This window comes from Neofelis nebulosa, chromosome 11 (assembly GCF_028018385.1).
Source record: "Neofelis nebulosa isolate mNeoNeb1 chromosome 11, mNeoNeb1.pri, whole genome shotgun sequence".
Taxonomy (NCBI): Eukaryota; Metazoa; Chordata; class Mammalia; order Carnivora; family Felidae; genus Neofelis; species Neofelis nebulosa.
This window is the reverse complement of record NC_080792.1, coordinates 87,628,450-87,645,894: the sequence shown is the minus strand read 5'-3', so window position 1 is coordinate 87,645,894 and position 17,445 is coordinate 87,628,450. Positions and strand designations below refer to the sequence as shown.

Below are 17,445 nucleotides of genomic sequence, written 5' to 3'. Positions count from 1 at the left end.
TCCTTAAAGACACTCTTTCTCCCTTATCTTTTAAAGCTGTGGGTATCCGGCAGGTTTGGGAGGGGGAGGCTGGGAGAGGCCTGGGGCTGTGAGAGAGCTGAGGGGTCCATATCTGTGTCTCTGGATTCCGTGGGCCACATAGAGCTCCTCACATGGTGTTCCTGCCTCCTCTCCCGTCTGGTGTCCGCCCTATCCCCAGTACACTACCAGAAGATCATCCACCGGGACATCAAACCTTCCAACCTGCTGGTGGGAGAAGATGGCCACATCAAGATTGCCGACTTTGGCGTGAGCAACGAGTTCAAGGGCAGTGATGCGCTTCTCTCTAACACCGTGGGCACACCTGCCTTCATGGCGCCTGAGTCGCTCTCAGAGACCCGGAAGATCTTCTCTGGGAAGGTAGGTGTGGACCTGCCTGAGATGCGGAGCTCTGTCGATTTAAGGGGCAAAAATCCAACTCACACTGGCTTAAACTGAATCCACTGGATCATGTAGATGAAGAGTGGCATCCGGCTTGGCTAGATACAGGGATTCAGTCAGAAATCCATCTCTCCATCTCTCAACTGTTTTCTTGAGCTGGTTTTCTGCCCACGTAGATGGGTCACCTACAGCTCCAGGCTGCTTTCTATCAGCTTACCAACCTCAGAAGAAAAAACATTCTTCTTTCTGAAGAGCCCTAGCAAAAATCTTGGGGTTGGCTCTGATTGGCTCAGCCTGGGGTCATGTGCCCATCTTTGAACCAATCACTGTGGCTGGGGGAAGTGGTGTTCTTATTGGCCAGGCCTGGGTCATGTGCCTATCCTTAAGCCAATCACAATGGCTGGGGGAAGTGAAGCTCTTATTGGCCAGGCTTGAGTGGGGTGGGATCAATCTCACCTTAACTCCCTGGATCAGGAGTCAAGAAGGGGTGATTCCTTAGAGGAAGGCAAGAAGCTTTGATTCTTGGCGGGGCAGAAGCATTAGACACCCCTCACTGCCCCCTGTTCCCTTACACGAAGCTCTCTTTCTTACAGGCTTTGGATGTTTGGGCCATGGGTGTGACGCTGTACTGCTTTGTGTTTGGCCAGGTAACAGGGTGGGGTGTCCTGTGTCCTGAGTGTTGCTAGGCGGCCCCCTGGTTAATAGTTACCCTTGCAGGGAGACTGCTTATTCATTGAGTTGTATCATTCCATTTCCACAGTTGGACCTGAATATGGAAAGGATGGCTTTCCAAATGTACCTGCCTATATGTAGTAGTCATATCTGTGAAGAATGATCTGTTAAAATAGAAGGATTAGCATGAGGTTCCAGAGGTGGTAAATAGTTGATGAAGTTAGGGCAAGAACCACAAATGTGCTACCTCTCTTCCCACTCCTGAACGAGAGACCCATATCACAAATCAATAGCTGCCCTCTTTCTTCCTGAGCTTAGGACTGCTTTGATGTGCTTCTCAGCAGTGTTCCCAGAAGTTGTTGTTTGGAGGGATAGAATTGGAATGGAAGTGAAAATCCATTTGTCATTATTGATTTAGGGAGTTCTGTCTTGTCTCTCTGTTGTTTTATATTATTGATTTTTAGGAACTTCAGTTTTTAACTCTGAAGTTCAGATTAATTATGTGAGCAATAAAAACGTGGACTTTTCCTGTCCATGAACTTGTGGCTTTGTTGAGGAAAGCTTAAGAAACTGGTCTCATGGTTTATAATATCTTCCCTACCAGTGTTTGCTCAGATAATTTTTAATCATATAGCAAAGTTGAAATAACTGTGGTAAACACCCACACAGCCACACCTGCATTCTACCATAAACAATTCACGCTGCTTGCTTTATCACGTGTCTGTCCTTCTTCAACCTTAATTTTTTTTATGCATTTTAGAGTAAGTTGCTAAGATCTCTACACTTCCTCCATATGCTTCAGAATGCAGTCATCAGCCAGAGCTCATAAGTTTTTTATGGTTCTCCCCTGCCCCCCCCCCCCCCCCCCCCCCGCTTAGGGGTAAAGTCTACATATAATGAAAGGTACAGATCTTAAGTGGTTAATGATGAGTCTGTCAAATGGATATACCTGTGCAATCCAAACTCTGATCTCAAGTAACTGCTCTTAATGAAATAATTTTCCTTGGACAGGAGTGGACCAGGTCCCATTCTGTGACCTTTTCCAACCTTCTGAGTACCCCACATAAAGGCTTCTTTTTCCAGCACAATACCTGAGCTCCTCCTCCTGGGTCAGGTCCTCCACTGAGTGAGAGCATTGATTGTCACCTGGGAGGTGGTGCATGAACAGGCTTCATAGTCAGCCCAATCTAGACTAAATCCCAGCTCTGCACTGCTTAAGACATGCCACCTCTGTGAGCTTCTGTTTTTCTCTTCTGTAAAATGAGAAGAGTATTTATTATTTCTTAAGGCTCTGAGAGCATCATCAGAAATAATTTAAGCATTCATTAACTCAACAGGTATTTATCAAAACACTACTTTGCACCAGGGATGTTCCTGGGCCCTGGAGAATAAGCAGGAAGCAAGACAGATGAAAATCCCTGCCCTCTTGGAGTTGATGTTCCCAGTGCAAGAATTAAACAATAAGCAAATACAAATGTAATATAACGTCAGGCATAGGTGCTCTGATGAGAAATCATATGGCATTGAGGGGAACGGTCTGCTTTAGATAGGAGCTCGGGAAGGCCTCCCTGAGAAGGTGAGCTTTGATCAGAATGATGGGAGAAAATGAGCCATGTAGTTGTTGGTGGGAAGAACATTTCAGGCAGAGGGGCAGCCAATGAAGTATTGGTTCTGAGAAACGTCAGTACAGAGCCTGGGCCAGGTTAAGCCCTCACCAGTCACTGCTGTTGCTGCTACATCTTATGTATTGTTCTTAGTATTTATTGTTTCCCGGGCAGGTGGGTGGGGAGGAGTATTTGCTTCTGTATGAGTAGGTAAAGTAAAGCACAGCTACAGAGGAAAGGCACAGTGTGATTGGGAAGGGCTGTAGCCCTTCTGGAAGTGCATTCCTGGTTCTTCTAGAACTTGGGGGCATGGGAAGTGCTTCCTTGCTAGACTGGGCTACTGCAGGGACATTTATTTCTCTGCTGTAACCCATGTGGAGTGACGCCAGCACGTGGCAGCCCTTGCAGACTGATGTGCCAGCCAGTGACGGCTACTCTGTCCCTGACTTCTCTTCGTAGTGCCCGTTCATGGACGAGCGGATCATGTGTTTACACAGTAAGATCAAGAGTCAGGCCCTGGAGTTTCCAGATCAGTGAGTATTGCCTGTCTGTCCCAAGTCATCTTCCTCGCCAAGCCCTTGGTGGTCCTGTGTATGTTTTCCACCCTTGATGTGTCTTCCACCCCCAGGCCTGACATAGCTGAGGACTTGAAGGACCTGATAACCCGCATGTTGGACAAGAACCCAGAATCAAGGATTGTGGTGCCAGAAATCAAGGTACCTGGGGGCCACTGCTCTGCCATGGGGTGTGCACCAGGGGTCTGGCCTATGTCCTCTGCTTGGAATTGTTTGGCTCAACCCTGCCTCAGCCAGGCCCCACGCCCCTCCATCCACAGTGCTGCGCCCTCCTTGGCACCACTGCCCTCCCATGCCCTCGGTGTCTGGGCCGCTAGGTGCTGGTGGTGGCAGGGTGTGGGGAGGAGGGTTTGGACTCATGTTCAATGTGATTGTGGAATTGGGATCTGCTGTCAGTGGGGCAGCCAGTGCTCACTCCGATTGGCTTGGGCTGATGGCATCCACCCTCCAGACTGGGGCCTCTGTGTGCTCCACACCCTGGCTGCTGAAGTCCTGGGCCCTTTCCTTGACCCTCCCCATCCCTTTGAAGAATCTCAGTGAGGGTGGAAGGAAATTAGTGAGCAATCTGACACCCCCAGAACCTGCTGAATTCCATTTTTTGCAGAAAGCACTGTTAGGAGAGACCCCTGTCCACCCACTACACCCTGGCCAATGCCATATACATGCACATATCTGACTCTTTAAGAAATCTAGAGGTTTCCTTCAGGAACTCCTAGGCATCTAGCTAACTAGCATTTGAGGAGACGGAGGCCATATGGTTACAGATAAGGACTTGGACCCCAGGGGTGGGTAGTGGGATGGGAAAGACCCCTGCCTGGGTCCTTTCCTGACTGTGTCCTTCTAAGTGGTCTCACTGTGCCTCCCCAAGCCTCTCTTTCCCCTTCTGTGAAATGGGGAGGATCTGCCTGCTCTGAACAGAGCCTTCCGGGCATGAAGGAGAGTTGCTGAGGGGTGATGGGTGCTCCTTGGGCACCATGAAAGGCAGATGCTGAATCTGATCACTTCTGTCAAGACCTGGGCCAGCTGGAGAATGCAGTCTGGCGCATACCCCGGCCTGGTGGCTCCTTCCCATTCTCTGTCTCTCTGTCTTTTCCACGTTTCCTCGCATTTCGCTCACCCCCCACCCTCTGCCTGGCTTGCCAGCTCTCTTGCATGCCTGACCTCAGGCCACCACCTCTGCCCTCCCGCATTTCCTCCCTGGCTCTGCTCGCTGGCAGGGCCTTGGTTTTGCTCTCCGGCCTCTGCGAGCTGGCCGCCTGCCCCTCACCCCTCCTGTCATTCGTTGAAGCTGCACCCCTGGGTCACGAGGCACGGGGCGGAGCCGTTGCCATCGGAGGACGAGAACTGCACGCTGGTCGAGGTGACCGAAGAGGAGGTCGAGAATTCGGTCAAACACATTCCCAGCCTGGCGACCGTGGTAAGGCGGGACGGACCACTGACCGAGCACAGGGACAGCCTGAGGCGGGCCGGCGAGGACAGGCCGGGACACAGGCGGGCATCTGAGAAGCAGATATCGGGCCTGAGAGTCAGGGGATGGCCGGGTCTGTCCCTCACCCACAGCCACCAGCCTCTCGGCCTTGGTCACACACACATCAGACCAGGAGGCCCCTGCATCTTGTAGCTTTAGTTCTGTCTCCAGACAGGTCCTGTGTTACTATGCAGAGGGGTAGCTCCTCTCCACAGATCCTACTGTCCCTTCTGGAATTCCTGCTGTCAGAGCATGTCAGGTGGAGCAGGAGGAGGACCAGGGCAGGTGCCAGGGGTGGGAGTTAAAGCTGAGGTCTCCAAGGTGGGATTCGTATCTGCTGGCTCTTCAGGCTCCAGAGTGGACGGCTTAGCTAATCTCACATCTGCTGTGTGGGCAGCTACCAGGGCTAGGGGCATGGGCTCCCAATTCATGTGCTCAGGAGCTCCTGGGCCCCTTTTATGGCCTGACATTTGGGTTCTGACCCAGGAAAAACGAGCCAGAATGTGGAATCCTCAGGCTTAACCTTGGAGACTCTGGGAATCGCCCACTTGCCAATCCCCTCCCTGCCTAGGGGGGCATCTGGCTCCAGGAGGGAGACCAGTATCCTCAAGGTCCTGGGGTCAGGGCTGCAGTCCCAGGGGCAGAATCCACCCCACTATGGCCATCTTGAAAACCCTGGGGTGTGTCTGGCCAACGTGGGCCCCAGCAGGCAGGCGGGGCCCTGGGCTCTGGCCGGGGACTGCTGAGACTTTCTACAAAGATGCAGTGTCTGGCCTCAAGTAAATGCCCCTCTAGGAGTCCGAATGCTGGCTCCTTCTCTCCCAGCTTTGCACTTCTCCCTCCTGCTTCCCCACACACTTTCTCTCTCCTTCTTCCAAAACTTGAGCCACTGGGGTGGGGCATCCATTCACATCTTCCTCCTCCTCCCTGACCTGGGACCTCTGCATGATCTTCACTGTTAAAACTCACCCACACTCACTCTTTCTCATCCACCCACTGCACCCATGTCCTGTGCCCACAGCTGGGGAGGCAGCTGGCGTCCGATCCAGGTGCCCACCATGGGTTATTTCTGTTCCAGGCCTGAGATGTTCTTGGGAGAAGATGTCGGACCCTAGGGGTCTGGGAGCAGAGGGTACAGTGATGAGTAAAACCAACATGGTGCATCCTCTGTCCGAGAGAGACAGATGCTGGGCAAACAGCCAATAGATAAATGTATAATGTAACGGGGGCTGCAATGTGTACCCCTAAGGGGCACTGTGTAGCCCTAAGAGGGGGATGTGGCCAGTGTGATGGGTTGGAAAAGGGCCTCCTGGAAGAAGCAGGTGTGCACTGAGAAGATGGCAGAGTGTTAACTGGGCCACGGTACTATTGGGCCGAGGGTGTTCCTGGCAGAGGGAAGAGCAAACGTGGTGATCCTCTGGTGGGAGGAAGCTAGGCCCGCAAGAAGCTTTAGGAAGCCAGGCAGGACGAGGAAGGTGGGGGGACAGTGACATGAGTCTGGGCAGCAGGTGGGGCCAGCCCACACAAGACCTGAGGCCACAGCCAAGACTTAAATCTTAGTCCCAAGGGATGTGGGGAGCACGTGCAGGATTTGAGTCAGGGGAATAGGACCATCTGAGTTGGCCTTGGAAAGATCCCACTTGGAAAATGGACTGTAGGCACCAGGGAGGAAGTAGGGGCTACTGTAGTCATCCGAGGGCGTGGGCTGGAGTGGGGAGGTCCAGGTCCCCTCCTGGCACCCGGTGTGTTCCAGGCACAGGGTTACAGAGATGAATGGAGTACAGCACTGGCCCTCATGGGGCTTCTGGCCTCGTAAGAAAGATGGAGTGGGAAAAATCACCCTCCTGTGCCGTTACGTGGTGACAGGCCAGCGCAGAGAAGCAAGAGTGGAGGCTGCACAGAGGAGGAGCCCCTTCTGCTGGGTCCTGAGGGCTGGGAAGTTTGGCTGCTTTGACAAGGCCACAGGGAGGGGCGGGGTGGGTGGTCTTGCCAGGGGACCACCCCCGGCAAAGGCACAGAAGGAAGGGGCTGGTGTGTTCCAGAAGCCACAGAACATAGTCCCAAGGGAGGCACCATGAGTGTCTTGCCACAGGGGCATAGCCTTCATTTTCTAAGTCTGTGTTTTCCTTTTCTTCTTTAACGACATAGAATTCATGTAACATAAAATTAACCATTTTAAACCATTTTAAAGTGAACAATAAAGTAGCATTTATTATATTTACAGTATTGGGCAACCATCACTTCTGGTTCTGAAACATTTGCATTTCCCCCACCAAAGAAATCCTGTACCTGTTAACAGTCACTCTGTTCTCCCCTCCTCCGGACCCCTGGCGACCCCCAGTTGGTTTTCTGTCTCTCTGGATATGCCTTTCCTGGGCATTTCGTGTCAGTGGAATCACACAGGATGTGGTCTTCTGTGTCCGGCTTCTTTTGCTCAGCATCGTGTTTTTGAGGTTCATCCGGCTCGTAGCATGCCATTCCTTCTCATGGCTGAAGAATATGCTGTAGTATGAATAGGCCACATTTTGTTTATCCGTTTTTCAGATGCCGAGTGTTTCCACCTTTTGGTAAATCGGTGGGTTTTTAAAAAATGCTTAGATTTCTTCTTAGCAGCACACACACAAAAACAGTTCAGCACATAAAACAGCTTGAAGAGACACCATGTTCTGCTTGAGGGGGTGGGGGTTAGAGCCTTTCAGGGGGCTGAAGTCTTTTCCTTGAAAATTCCTTTGCAGGACACAGCAGCCAAAAGCATCACCAAAAATGACTAATTCGCTTCCTTTCTCCAGAACCTTCCTTGGCTCTCTGGCCAGCAACAGTAGAAGTTCCAGAGTTGTATGGGTGAAAGATTTTAAGCCAGGGAGTGAGGGAATCTGATCTGGGTTTTGGAAAGGATGGGACAGATCAGTAGGGGCGAGGCAGAAGACAGGGAGGCAGAGGAAGGGAGCTGAGCTGGGGCCGCGGGATGGGACGAGGGACGGTACCTTTTCCCAAGGGATCCTCTCCTCAGGCAGGTGTTTGCCAACCAGGCAGGGGACCCAGTCTGTGTTAGAGTGGACGAGGGGGCACACCAGCAAATTCCCGCTACTGGCAGTGAACAAGCCTGCCCTCAGCGCCTCTCAGACATGGATGGACCTTTGGCACTCTCAGCTCCGTCGCCCTCCCGCCACACCACCCGGTGCCCTGGGGTGCTGCCTCAGCAACTTAGACCTGGTCGGGTGTTTCCTGTCCTGCACTAAAACGCAGCCCCCTGAGAAACTAGTACCCTGTGTGATGCCAGTGGGAATGTACAATGGTGTAACCACTGTAGAAACCAGCCTGGCAGTTCCTCAGAATGTGAACATGGTCATAACACGATTCAAGAATTCCACACCTGCGTGTGTACTCGAGAGAAATGAAAGCATTTTGTGTGGAAAACATGTCCACACACAAAAATGTGTACCTGGATGTTCATAGCGTTATTCACAATAGCCAAAAAGTGGAAACAGCCCCCACATCCACCTATGGATGAATGGATAAACAAATGTGGCCTATCTGTACAAAGGAATGTTCTTTGGCAGCGAAGAGGGATGAAGCACTGATTCAAGCTGCAACAGGGCGAACCTTGAAAGCATGATGCGCAGTGTGGTAAGCCAGACACACTGTGTGGTTGCATTTGTGTGAGATGTCCAGAACAGACCAGTCCACAGAGATAGGACTCAGATCCGTGGTTGCCAGGGCCTGGGGGGAGGGGAAATGGGGTATGGGTACTGCTTTTTTTTCTTGGGGTGAAGGAAATGTTCTGAAGTTAGATAGTGGTGATGTGAATGTTCTAGAAACCATTGAACCGTATTATTTTTTTTAATGTTTATTTATCTTAGAGACAGAGTGTGAGCAGGGGAGGGGCATAGAGCGAGGGAGACAATCCAAAGCAGGCTCCAGGCTCTGGCTGTCAGCACAGAGCCTTATGCAGGGCTCGAACTCACAAACTGAGGTCCTGACCTGGGCCAATGTCGGACGCTTAGCTGACTGAGCCACCCAGGTGCCCCAACTTTATTATTATTTTTAATGTTTATTTATTTATCTTAGAGAATACAAGTGAGGGAGGGGCAGAGAGAGGGAGACACAGAATCTGATGCAGGCTCCAGACTCTGAGCCATCAGCTCAGAGCCCAAAGCGGGATTTGAACCCATGAACCATGACCTGAGCCAAAGTCAGACACTTAATGGCCTGAGCCACCCAGGCACCCCTTAAACTTTACACTTTAAAATGGTGAATTTCCTACTTTGTGAATTATATTTCAATTAAAAGTGCAGCCCTTGTTAATTTGACCTGGAAAACAATAGTTGGGTTTCTCGTTGGGGTGGTCATAGATAGCTTGCACTGAAAGTAAAGGCCCAGATTTGAAGATGAGACAGGTTGATGGGCCAGGAGGGCATGTGCAGCGATGGCTCAGGTGAAACAAATGGTGCCAGATGCAGGGACACCTGGAAGAGGAGGGACAGTGCAGGCCAGCTCTTCTGGAGCACAGGGTCCCCCTGGGGCTCAGGTAGACCAAGACGAGATTAAGATAGGAGACTGTCAGAGCAAGGATTTTGGACCTTATCTTATTGACAGCCAGGGAGCCATAAATGGTTTTGGGTGCGGACTAGTCAGATTTGATGATGGCTTTGGCTTTTGTGTCCTGGGTGGGAGGGATGCTGCCCAGGGTGTTTCAAAGGCCAGTCACCAGCCACAAGCCCTGGGAGCTGTTGGGGGCTGGGAGAGAAAGGAAGAGGGAGCTAGCACCTGGGGGGTGGCACAAGGGAGGCTGTTGCCTGGAGTCTCCCCCAGGTGGCCCAGCTTCCTCCTCTCTCCTTCAGATCCTGGTGAAGACCATGATACGGAAACGCTCCTTTGGGAACCCGTTTGAGGGCAGCCGGCGGGAGGAGCGCTCATTGTCAGCGCCTGGAAACCTGCTTACGTGAGTATCCACCCGCCTTCCTGTGGGGTGGGGAGCCGGAGGGCAGCCTTGCCCAGCCCCCTCTGCCTGGGCCCATCCCTGGAACGACTCAGACCAGACCTTCCAGGAAATCAGAGAAGCTGCTGGGTTTGGGTTTGCCCCACCCCAGGCTCAGCCCACCTCCTTTTGCTGACTGCTAACCCACAATGGAGTTATACCTTTCTCAGGGAGACTTGAATAACTGGGGGAACCTCTTGACAATCAGAAAGTGTTTTTGTGGCCCAGAAGCATGCATGCTTGATGGTGGGATTATCAGCCCTGTGGTGGACGAGCAAGCCCTCTCTCTCATGTGACCCAGTGTGTCACAGCAGAGATGCCCTGCTCAATATCCCCCTGGCAGCAGCTTTGTGAAGCTGGTGTTTGGGGTCTGAGTGTCTCTGGGGTGGGGGACAGGCATCTCATAGATCCCGTGTCCCTTCTCACTTCCCTTTTCCCTCCCCTCTGGCCATTCCAGCAAAAAACCAACCAGGGAGTGTGAGCCCCTGTCTGAGCCCAAGGTAATGCCTGCCTGCCTGCGCTGTAGCCTCTGCCGGAGCCTGGGGGCGGGGGCAGCTGCAGAGTGCGGGGCACCCCCACCCAGGCGGAGGCTCCTTCCAGCTTGGGCTGCTGTGCCCAGGCTCACCTTGGGCCTCGGGACCTAGGATAAAAACAAGGGTCATCCAGAGGCTTGGACCCGATGGCGGGTCGTGCATGTGGGCTGGGCTGCGGGTGCATGGCGCTCCACCCGGAATGCCTGTGAATTCACCCAGGTCTCATGACCCAGTCTGGTACCCACACATGCTCAGTGCACGTCAACGGCATTGAAGCTGCGTCGCAGGGTCCCATGGCTGCCCCTGCTCTGGGTCCATGTGGTCAGAGCTTAGATCAGGCATGCTGTGCTCTGGGGCTGTCCAGCATCTACCCTTTCTTCTCTGATGGGTTAGGACCTAGAAAATAAGCCCTCTTCCAGCCTGCTGCAAATCAGTGTGAGAGTCCTCTGTCCCCTGGGTGGATCCGAACCTTTTCCCTTTTGGCCATCCGTCTCTAAACACATAGCCTTGTCAGCATTACCCCACCTCCCAGGGCAGGTGAGAATTTTTGTCCCTGTGCACTGAGACGGTCCACACTCAGCACCCCTGCTTCCTCTCACCCTGCTAGTGCCTGTGGCAAGATAGAAATTCCAGTGTTCTTTCCTTTGAGTTCCACTCACTACCTCATTCTCAACTGGGAGCTCCAGGTCAATAACTGGAAAGCCATTTCTGTGTTTTAAGAGCAGCTTTATTGAGATATAATTCACATAGTACACATTTCACCGATTTAGAGTGTATGATTCAGTAGTTTTTAATATATTCACAGGGCTCTACAACCAACACCACAATCAATTTGAGAACATTTTCATGAGCCCCGGAAGAAACCCTGCACCCTTAGCTATCACCACTAGCTCCCCATTCCCAGCCAGTGCTAATCTACTCTCAGTTTCTATGGAGGTGCCTATTCTAGACATTTCACATCAGTGGAATCGTACAGTATGTGACCTTTTGTGTCTGCCTTTTCTCAGCGTCATTTTTCAAGGTTCAGCAGTGTCGGTGCTTCATTCCTTTTTATGATCAAATTCTATTCCGTTGTAGGATATGCCACATTTTATACATCCCTTCATTAAGTGATGGACACTGTATCCATTTTGGCTCTCAGAGTGAATGCTGCTATGACCATTCACATACAAGCAGCAGCCATTTGTGTTTGGTGAGATGGAATGACCTGTGTCACAGGAGTCAAGGGCTTATATAGGCATGCAGCGGACTGTTTATGCTCCGGGAAAGTGGCAGTTAGCAACCAGCCAGTTGTTGGCAGCCTGAGACTGCCTCCTCCCTGCTAGGTTGGTCCCCAGTTCTCTGCTGCCAGATGACAGGGTGGCCCCATCTACTCCTTGACCTGCCATGGTGATAGAGAGTGGAAGCCTAATGAACAGGCTTTTTTTTTTTTTTTTTTCAAAGTAGGCTTCACGCATACGTGGGGCTTGAACTCACAACCTTGAGATCAGGAGTCGCATGCTCTACGGACTGAACCAGCCAGGTCTTTTTCTTCTCAACCTTAAGTGTTAGGGTTTACCTCCCATCTGTGTGCAAGTCTGTCATTCATTATTTTCAGTGAGCTCAAAATCACAAGATACCAACAGACTGAGATTGGCCCAGAGGGTTTTAGTTCCCCTTTATTCCCTCACCTGCAGTCCCAGTAGCACCTGGGCATTACCTGCTCTTGCCCTCAGCCTGCTGGTGGGATGCTTCGATTGTCCAGATGACCCAGCACTCGAGTTCATAGGGCTTATTCAGGTGTTGGAGGCCTGGGGCCCAAGGCCTGCAGCCGACCATCTGCACTAAAAGCCAGCTGGACCAAGCAGTGCTTCTAGGACAGAAGTAAAGGACCTGATTTGACATCTAGTTACTGCTTTCTTCCCTGGAGATTTGACCCCCTCTTCTGTGGCAGAAACATAAAAAGCCAGTGAGCTTGCCTTTTAAACAAAGAGATGTTTCTTCCTAGGAATGTACAGACATCACGCTTTTCTCTTCCCTTGTGCAGGGACAGAGTTTCCCTCCCGGCCAGGGACATACAGCAGATGTTAGTTAGTCCAATGTGGCAAGCCCAGTGGCTTTCCTTAGATGGGGCTGTCATCTCTTGCTGGTGGCAAGGGATTCAGGCTTCTCCTCAGGGATTTTCGTTCCCAGCTCCCGTAACAGCCCAGTCTGTCCCCCCGGCAGGTCTAGCTTCAGGATACGGGCTCTCAGGGACACAGGGATGCCTTTCCTCCTTGGTCTCTTCTGCTCTGATCAATCACATCACCAAGAGGAGGGGCCTTCTCTTCATCCAAGGTGTCTCTTGGGCCTGTGTGCATGGGGAAGTTCTCTTGACCACCATTTGCAGACATATGCAGGTTGGCCTGCTTGCTGCCCCTCAAGAAGCTCACCTTCAGGTGACTGAAGAATCTTCAATCTTAGCGTAAAGAAATAAGGTTGAGGTGGGGTGGGGGACCCATCAAGATCTCTAAAAAAAACCCGTGAACAGGCCCCAAAGCTGGTGGCACACTACTCACTTGGGATGATTTGAGGTGTTACAGGGATAGGTTCGCATCTATTTTTATATAGTTCCTTTCTATTTTTAGCAAATGATGATGCTTTTCCATTCACAGAGGGGGTTACAGAGTCTCCTTTGAAACTTTTATATAGGCAAGAAAAGGGGAGAGCATCTAGAAGGAAAAGCCAAGTCAATGACGTTCCAGGTGGTGTGGGAACGTGGGAGACGCTGGTCAGGCCACGGCAGCCTTGCCTTAACGTGGGTTTTCTGTTCGGTGAGCAGGAAGCAAGGCAGCGAAGACAGCCTCCGGGGCCCCGACCCGCCCCCCGTGGGGGAGGAGGAAGTGCTCTTGTGAAAGGCGGTCCCCGCGCCGAGAGTTGGGGGGCCCCGGCCCCCGGCCCCCGCGCACGCATGCATCCTCTGCGGCCCGACGAGGCGATGGAGTAGCTGCCCGGACGCGCGACCTCGCATGCAGGCTGTACCCTGCGTTTCCATAGCAGCATGTCCTACGGAAACCCAGCACGTGTGTAGAGCCTTGACCATCATCTCTGGTGTTTGTTTTTTTTTTTTTTTTTTCCTTCCTTTGTTGTTTTAAAGGGGACAAAAAAAAAAAAGACTTGACTCCATGACATCGACCTTGGCCGCTGGCTGGCTGAACGGGCAGGTGTGAGGAGTTGCAGACCCAAAGCCACATGCATTTTGGGACAATTGCTTTTTAAAACGTTTTTATGCCAAAAATCTTTCATTGTGAACTCAGAACCATGTCAGATATACCAAGTGAATGTGTGGGGTTTGAAAATCATGAAAAACTGGCAGAAAACTCTGGCGGTGTGGGCTGAAACCACAGAGTTAGTTGCTGCGTTTGAAAGGGAGAGGAAGAGGGGGTGTGATTCCTCCTACAAACCCTGAAACCCCCGAACTCCAAGCCAGTTGGCACCTTCCAGGACTGTGGACTCACGGAGTCAGGGCAGGGCCAGCCCTCAGTAGCTGCAGGGAGCTTCGATGCAACTTATTTGTAAGAAGGACTTTAAATTTTTTTATGGGTGGAATTGTAGTCAGGAAAAGGGAAAGGGCTTGAAGCTTAATTGCTTCACAAAGGGGGATTTTCCACCCCCAGAAGGGTAGTCTGTGCTTGTTTGGGGAGGGGGGAAAGGGTTCACCTAAAGGACTGATGGTCACAGCAGGTTTCTGAAATAGTTAACTGAGCTCTGGTAAATCTCTTGTTAAATTACAAAAACTTCAGGGTGAAATCCTACACTTCCATGTACATTACATGGCTTAAGAGTAAACAAAATATTTTCAATTCTCTAACAAGACTGAACTCTAGAGTAGTTCAGGGGTCATTTCGAGCTTCCAGGATATGTTCCCCGGCTTCAGGCATGTTAGATCCCAGTTAGAGCCTCTGGCTGTATATTAGCAGTTTAGCTTGTTGGTAACTTGTGTATTCTAGAGACGCCAAAGTTCTGTTTTCTTAAATACTAGCTGATTGTTGTAGTCCGTGAAACACTTAGTTTCTGGGGGGCCAGTTATGAAATACTTTGATTCTCATCCTGACAGGCAAAGTTCTATTAGGATCTACCCAATAACTCTGGGGGACCCTTTTAGAGAAGATTGTTGACACCCAGAGCAGTCCTCAGGGTCCACGAGGACCAGGGCTTGGCACAGGGAGTTCTGTTTTGTAGCCAGAAGTCCAGAGAGAAAAGGTTTACCTTTTTGACTTCCAACTAATACTGGGAACTTTCATTGCTATTCAAGTGCAACTTTTTCCAGAGCCAGACACGGGTGAGTGTGAAGTTCAAGGGGGAGGAAAACTAGAAGGCCTTTGCCCTGGGAAATTCCCATTGCTTTGTGGACTCTGGCTTGGGGGAAATAGCGTCAGTAACTGGGTCCAGAGGCCATGCTTTTCTGTAGTTTCTGTCTGATCATTATTGGTAGGAGGACTTCTTGGAGAGAGACAGTGAAGCAAGGCCTTCCTGCCCTTGCCTGGTTTATTCACGGAACCTGAGTGTTACTGGCTTCCACAGATCGTAAGCTCTTGAGTGTCATTTATTTAGCCAGACTTTTTTTGATATCTTGCAAACGATACAGAATTAGGGAATGCTGGTTTCTAAGAGCAAAGGACACCCATGAGATGAAGGGTTGTCTGGCCTGCTTACTTTCTTTTTTGTAACCTGGTACTTCCTCTCGCATTCCTGCGCTTGTTTATATATATGGGCAACACCCCTTCTGGGAGCAGATGGGGTCTGGTTAGTTTGCAGTAAGCACCTTGCGGTAGTTAAAGTCACCCTGTCCTAGGTCCCAGCCTGTCTGTGTGGACTCTGGCCTGGCCGAGTGGCTTGCCCAGGGAGGGTGGGCAGCATGTGGAGCTTCTGCGTTCTAGAACTTCTGTGTTTATACAGCTGCATCAGGCAAGACTGTTTCTTCCACCATGAAACTCCCCATGTCGGATTTCCTCCTATGGGTAATGCCGGCTGTTTAGGCGGGTGGGTGGGGGGGAGGCCCGTATTCATAACTTTTTTTTTTTTTTTTCAAAGAATCACCAAAGAAAGCTGTGGGAAGGAATCACTACCCCCAGAAAGTATAAGCAGAGGGCCGTACCATAAAGCGTAGAGCTACCATTCTCTCAGAGCACAAACATTGATTTTTCAGAAGCCGGCTCTGTCAGGAAAGGGGAGAAGCTGTCACGGGCAGCTCTTCTAGGTGAGCCAAAGGATGCCCTATCGGTTTCTTCCATTGCTGGCTCATCCGTGGGACCAATTTGGTATAAGCAACCTGGGCCCTTGTGCAGGTTCTTGCTCCTTCTTCCTCTGCCCTGCTCCACGTCCCCCGTCTCTTCCGCAGGCTTACCAGGGGCTCGCAGAAAGCCTTAGCTAGCCCCTCATTGGCTCTGGGGGCTGGAGAGGCTGGCTTCCCAGGGTCTGGCCTTTCCTGTGAGTCAGGGCTCCCATCCTAAAAGCCCTTTTGGCACAAGGAGGCGAATACCTGAGCATTTGGACACACAGGCTCAACCTATTGCTCTCACTCATCTTTCAAAGGGGAGCTTTGCGTTGCTGGGCAAGGAAGAACCATGACCTCCACTTGCTTCCAAGGTGCTAGGGAATGTTTCCAGGTCGTCGGTTCCCATCCTCTTCACAGCTTTATGGGCCGAGTTCTGTGGGACTGCTGAGTTTTCTATTCTGTGTTTGATTTAATGCCCGATGCTTCTGTTTTATTCCTGATCCTTTCTACTATGCATTTTCCTTTTATCAGGTGTACAAAGTTAAATACTGTGTATTTATCACTTAAAAAGTACATGAACTTAAGAGAAAAATAAGCCTTTGGTGTTTTTTCCACAGATGTTTAAGCTTCTCTGTAAACTTGAAATAAACAGCAAAATGGTGCAAAGCCTGGGCCTTTGGGGGATATTTTTGTTGGTTGTTGTTTACAGGTGTCTCTAGGACATCGTCTTTATGGGTGTTTTCCTTCCTTAGGCTATGAGATCAAATGCCCAAGCCAGGGCTAATGTGTTCAGCATTACATTATTCATGCCCAGTATAACCATCTCCTAGTATCCCGCTACTGAAAGTGTGGTCCCCGGGCCAGGAGCATCCGCATCTCCTGAGAGTGCTTTGGAAATACAAATTCCCAGGCCCCACTTAAAAAGATACCCGGGTGACTCGTGTGCATGCTAAAGTCTGAGAAGTACTGCTCTAGCAGGCTAGATTCTCCCAGTGGAGACGAACCAGATGAACAGCTCTGGGAGCCGCATTAATTGCACACGGAACACTGTCCTGTGAGCAGGCAGGTTACAGGACACATCACCCCGCGAGGTAGGTATTTAGCCCGTTTTATGGATCATCACCTGTAAACTGAGGCTCAGAAATTTACTTAAGTCTGTTGTCTGAAGGCTCTTTGTCAGCAAATTCAGCGTTCTACAGAACCTGGACAGTTGCCGGTTTTCGTGGCGTCTGGAGACTGTTTCAGAACTGATGCTTCCTCCAGACTAGAGGCCGGGGGTTCCCTGTACTCCAAACGTGAAGTGAGCCCAGAGCATTGCTTCACTGGCTTTGAACCTCGGTTTTCTGTTATGAAGGGATGGCAGATAAGTTCTGAAAACTTCCTGTTCTATTGCTGCAGAACTGTGATTATTGGAATATGGGTCTTTAAGAGCAGGTGTTCCTATTCAAAGACCCCACTGAGAATCTGATGAAAGCTAAAAACAATGCACACAGGTGCATCCCTTTGCTGAGTTTTAAGGGTTCCTGAGACTCCTGAAAGTCCGTCCACGCGTTCAAGGGGAAGCAGCAGCACCAGGGAGTGCCAGCACGTAGGAATATAGCTGAATACAAGATGCCTGGTGAGTAAAATAAGCAATCCCTCCCCCACCTTTCACCCCAGCTGGCTGTAGCGTTCCATCTGAGCTGAGGCCGAAAGAAGCGGCCCCCAGTCCAGAAACTCTGTTCTTAGCCTGCGAGATGAGAAGCCATCCCTAAAACGTCCACTTCCATTTGATCCATGCGTTCAGGCAGGCGTTGTTTTCAAAGAGGCAGCACGAACCAGAGCTTTTTATTCAAAGGGGTTCGGTAAACTCCCCCCCCCCCCGCCCCCAAAGCAAGAAAAGCCCAGGTTTTATGCAGCAGAAGCAGGCACTTCTAAAATAAACGTTCCCTTCAGTACTTGGAAATGAATTCGTGATGG

General features: G+C 50.9%; 1 protein-coding gene and 1 long non-coding RNA gene across 6 annotated transcripts in view; one reads left to right on the top strand and one right to left on the bottom strand.

Annotated features, from left to right (window-relative positions):
* The window catches only part of CAMKK2 (calcium/calmodulin dependent protein kinase kinase 2), a 48,194-nt gene extending 32,042 nt beyond the window's left edge, over positions 1-16,152 (top strand). Inside the window, exons 10-17 of one of the 5 annotated variants that reach the window (XM_058691293.1) lie at positions 200-399; positions 1,014-1,067; positions 3,156-3,229; positions 3,325-3,412; positions 4,560-4,688; positions 9,581-9,681; positions 10,175-10,217; positions 13,366-16,152. In XM_058691293.1, the coding sequence (XP_058547276.1) occupies positions 200-399; positions 1,014-1,067; positions 3,156-3,229; positions 3,325-3,412; positions 4,560-4,688; positions 9,581-9,681; positions 10,175-10,217; positions 13,366-13,389 (713 nt within the window). In that variant the 3' untranslated portion in view covers positions 13,390-16,152. Of the gene's footprint in view, positions 1-199; positions 400-1,013; positions 1,068-3,155; positions 3,230-3,324; positions 3,413-4,559; positions 4,689-9,580; positions 9,682-10,174; positions 10,218-13,050 lie in introns of all 5 variants that reach the window. The other 4 variants (XM_058691290.1, XM_058691291.1, XM_058691292.1 and 1 more) reach the window with 4 other exon arrangements.
* Positions 1-17,445, bottom strand: part of LOC131489377 (uncharacterized) — a 199,831-nt gene that overhangs the window by 49,659 nt on the left and 132,727 nt on the right. The window lies entirely within an intron of this gene.